This window comes from Polyodon spathula, chromosome 45 (assembly GCF_017654505.1).
Source record: "Polyodon spathula isolate WHYD16114869_AA chromosome 45, ASM1765450v1, whole genome shotgun sequence".
Classification (NCBI taxonomy): Eukaryota; Metazoa; Chordata; class Actinopteri; order Acipenseriformes; family Polyodontidae; genus Polyodon; species Polyodon spathula.
The window spans coordinates 2,268,909-2,273,576 of record NC_054578.1 but is presented as its reverse complement, the minus strand read 5'-3'; the positions used below and the strand labels follow the sequence as shown (position 1 = coordinate 2,273,576).

Sequence of the window (4,668 nt, the reverse complement as noted above, 5' to 3'; positions counted from 1 at the left end):
TATAATAATAATAATAATATAATAATAATAATAATAATCGTTGGTAAAGCTTCTTTGTCATCAGCAGATTTAACACAGACAGTGTCAGTGTATGTGTGTTCACCCTTTTATACGTACAGCAACCCGCTCTCCTCCCTCACTCCTCTCTCTCCCTCTCCCTCTCCTCTCTCTCTCTCTCTCTCTCTCTCTCTCTCTCTCCTCTCTCTCTCTCTCTCTCTCTCTCTCTCCCCTCTCTCTCTCCTCTCTCCCCTCTCTCCTCTCTCTCTCTCTCTCTTACTCCAATTAGATCCTCTCTCCATCCCCTCCCCTCTCTCCTCTCTCCCCCTCCTCTCCTCTCTCTCCTCTCCTCCTCCTCCCCCCCTCTCCCCTCCCCCCTCTCTCTCCTCCCCCCCCCCCCCCCTCCCCATCAGCCGGCCCTCCCGATGATCAGCTCAGTGTGTGTCTCCACGTTCCGAGCGCGGAAGACGAACTCGGGGGCTCCGTCCAAGACATGTATAAAAGCCGAGATGGGTCCTCAGCTGGACAGCGACAAGATAGTCATCAACTGCGGCGGGGTGCGCCACGAAACCTACCGCAGCACCTTGAAGACGCTGCCGGGCACCCGGCTCTCCTGGCTGACGGAACCGGACGCCTTTAGCAATTTCGACTACGACCCCAAATCGGACGAGTTCTTCTTCGACCGCCACCCGTCCGCTTTCTCCTACATCCTGAACTATTACCGGACCGGCAAGTTGCACTGTCCCAACGACGTGTGCGGGCCCCTCTTCGAGGAGGAGCTGGCGTTTTGGGGCATCGACGAGACCGACGTGGAAGCATGCTGCTGGATGAATTATCACCAGCACCGAGACGCCGAAGAGGCGCTGGACAGCTTCGAGGCTCCGGAGCCCGAGGAAGAAGACGAGCTGACGGGAGGCGCTGACGGCGACCTGAAGCGGCTTTGCCTGCAGGAGAACGGGAGGAAGCTGGGCTGGTGGAAACGGTACCGCCCTAAAATCTGGGCTCTGTTTGAAGATCCTTACTCGTCGAAATACGCGCGGGTAAGTCTGCTTTTTCCCCCAATGCGCTGCTAAAAGCGTCTGTAATCTCGCCTCTCTGTGCCTTCCTCTGTCTCTCGTTATTTATTTTGCAGACCAGCTGCAAAAAAAGCAAAAAACAACCCTCTGCAATATCGCCTCCAATGCAGGTGTTTTGCGCTCCCACGGTATCTAGTCAAATAACAGCAAAAAGGCGTTTTTCCTGCACGATCGTGCATTTGTGTGCTTTTCCCCCTAGTGATAACGATACCGCAGTTGCAGGGCTATGCAGGGCTATGCAGGATTGAGGCAGAGTCAGTGCCGAGCAGCTGTGTCGTGATAACGATAGCCGTGCGTGGTCGAGGCTGCCACTAACAACGATAATCAGATCGAGGATACTCGGGAGGAGAATTTGCAATCTGTCTATCTGTCTGTCTGTCTGCCTGTCTGTCTATCTATCTATCTGTCTCTCTGTCTCTCTCTCTGTCTATCTAGCTATCTATCTATCTGTGTCTGTCTGTGTCTATCTATCTATCTATCTATCTATCTATCTATCTATCTATCTATCTATCTGTCTGTCTGTCTGTCTGTCTGTCTCTCTCTCTCTCTCTCTCTCTCTCCTCTGTCTGTCTATCTATCTGTCTGTCTCGCTCTCTCTCTGTCTGTCTGTCTGTCTGTCTCTCTCTCTCTCTCTCTCTCTCTCTCTCTCTCTCTGTCTGTCTGTCTGTCTGTCTGTCTGTCTATCTGTCTGTCTCTCTCTCTCTCTCTCTCTATACAGAATTCATTCCCGTAGTAAGCCGGGCTCTGCGTGCTGTGTTGCTGCATTGGAGTTCAGCATTAGGGTAATTGACAGGCTTCTTTGAAAAGGGTATACTGCATAGCTGCGTTTTTAACCCCCCCCCACCACCACCCTGGGTGGTGGACCGAGAGAGGAGAGTCTGCCCCCCCCCCACACACACACACACCATCTCTCCTACCGGTATAGGCTTCTGTGTGTGTGTGTGTGTGTATAGATAAGTTTTGATAACTAAATTAAGCGAAACGCTGGGCGACGGACAAAACCATTCCCCAATTAATTTTATCTTTCCCCTAACGCTCGTCTCCATGAGAGAGAGAGAGAGAGAGAGAGAGAGAGAGAGAGAGAGAGACGGTTTAATCACACAGGCAGCGTTACCGCGTAATCGCTGTTTTTTTAGACAGACACCTGCTTTATAGGATTCGTTCTCCTTTATCAGCAAAATAAATACTAAAAAACGCATTATAGATTCGCTTGCAATAAAATGATGCACGCACACACACGCACACAGAGAGAGAGACACGCGTGTGTGTGTGTGTGTGTGTGTGTGATGGTCGTGCGTCTGTCTGCCCGCCCGGCCGGTCTGTCTTGCTGTGTTTTCTCGCACGGTGTGCTCGGTGTCTGTCAATGGAAGCGCTCGGCCGCGCTGCTCAGCCGGAGAGAGCGGCTCTCGATTGCTGCTTTAATTGGCGGAGCTGCAGCCGCAGTCTCTCAGTGCTCTGCAAAGCCGAGCTGCGGGTTGCCCGCATTGATTATTCGGCCGCTCTGACGGAAAGCCGCAGTGTCAGCGCTCTGTGCTGGAAACACACACACACACACACACACACACACACACACAGACACACACACACACACACACACACACACACACACACACACACACACACACACACACACACACAGAGTAGAGAGAGGGGAGAGGGGGGACAGACAGGATAAACAAACTAGATTCTGTGCTTTTTAATTAGAGCCTTAGCTTTAAGATTGTTGTCAGGGTTATCCACACAATGACAATCTAACAGACAGTTTTGCATCTAATCAGTTGTATGATCCTCACTGCGATCCATCACAAACGTGTAATTATCACCTGCAGCTAACGGTTTGCATCACCTAGAATATCGTTATAAACTAGCTGAACATAATTTAGATTTTATATTTAACTTCATATAATCAAATCAAACACCCCTAACAGCATTCCAGCTGTATTTCATGTTAGATTTCTGAAAGATTATATTAACAAGAGAACATTATTCAGCAGCTTGCACTGGACTCTATGAAGCTGAGGGAGTTCATTCTATATAGAGGGGGTGCAATTCAATATGTTAACAAGGGAACATTATTCAGCAGCTTTCACTGGACTCTATGAAGCTGAGGGAGTTCATTCTATATAGAGGGGGTGCAATTCAATATGTTAACAAGGGAACATTATTCAGCAGCTTTCACTGGACTCTATGAAGCTGAGGGAGTTCATTCTATATAGAGGGGGTGCAATTCAATATGAGAACAAGGGAACATTATTCAGCAGCTTTCACTGGACTCTATGAAGCTGAGGGAGTTCATTCTATATAGAGGGGGTGCAATTCAATATGTTAACAAGGGAACATTATTCAGCAGCTTTCACTGGACTCTATGAAGCTGAGGGAGTTCATTCTATATAGAGGGGGTGCAATTCAATATGTTAACAAGGGAACATTATTCAGCAGCTTTCACTGGACTCTATGAAGCTGAGGGAGTTCATTCTATATGGAGGGTGATGCTAATCTTTTCTCTGGAGCTGTAGATGATTGTGTGCAGGCTGTTTTTTTAACACACTGTGCAGTGCTACGTGTTGAGTGTGTAAGTGACAGATTCAGTTCAGTGTGTTGTAAAGATGTCAGCACCATGGACAGTGCTGTGTGTGTGTTTGATTCACTGTCAGCACCATGGACAGTGCTGTGTGTGTGTTTGATTCACTGTCAGCACCATGGACAGTGCTGTGTGTGTTTGATTCACTGTCAGCACCATGGACAGTGCTGTTTGTGTTTGATTCACTGTCAGCACCATGGACAGTGCTGTGTGTGTGTTTGATTCACTGTCAGCACCATGGACAGTGCTGTGTGTGTGTTTGATTCACTGTCAGCACCATGGACAGTGCTGTGTGTGTGTGTGTGTGTGTGTGTGTGTTTGATTCACTGTCAGCACCATGGACAGTGCTGTGTGTGTTTGATTCACTGTCAGCACCATGGACAGTGCTGTTTGTGTGTTTATACACACAGAGAGGGGAGAGAGAGCGAGAGGAGAGAGGAGCACAGGGATGATTTTCTCTAGTTTTCTTCTCTAATTTGTTTCTTTCTTCTTCCCTCCTTTCTGTCTTTCTTCTTCCCTTCTTTTTTCCTTATCAAAAAGCTTTCTCCCTCTCTCTCTCCCTCTCTCTCCCCCCTCTCTATCTAGCTATCTGTTTTTTTACAGTGTATAATTTCTTTTTTCTCAGTGCTGACGAAGTCAATCCAAGCTTTCATCTCACACTTCTATCTGTTTGTTGAACTTTCTTTCCTGTTATCGATGTGCAGTCCTGCTCACTTCACTCAGTTTGGAGCTCACTTCATCTCTCTGTTGATACAATGGCAATGCAGACACACAGACAGGGGCTCTGCAATGGCAATGCAATAATGGTTGTGTATTACACTGAGGGGCAATGGCAGCACAAGCATAGGGCAGCTGCAATGGGATGCCATTGGTAGAATGAGACCACAGTGTGCTAACTATCCCCTCAATGATCTTCAATGGCAATGCAGACACACAGGCAGGGGCTCTGCAATGGCAATGCAATAATGGTTGTGTATTACACTGAGGGGCAATGGCAGCACAAGCATAGGGCAG

The 4,668-nt window shown here is 48.3% G+C and overlaps 1 protein-coding gene across 6 annotated transcripts in view; it reads left to right on the top strand.

Moving 5' to 3' along the window:
• The first annotated feature begins 384 nt into the window (after nucleotides 1-384).
• Nucleotides 385-4,668, top strand: part of LOC121305931 (potassium voltage-gated channel subfamily C member 1-like) — a 37,192-nt gene continuing 32,908 nt past the window's right edge. For all 6 annotated transcript variants that reach the window (XR_005948129.1, XM_041237612.1, XM_041237609.1 and 3 more), the window contains exon 1: nucleotides 385-1,037. Coding sequence is in view for 5 of the 6 variants with exons in the window: in XM_041237612.1 (XP_041093546.1) it covers nucleotides 423-1,037 (615 nt within the window). In the remaining variant the exon portion in view is untranslated. The remainder of the gene's footprint in view (nucleotides 1,038-4,668) is intronic.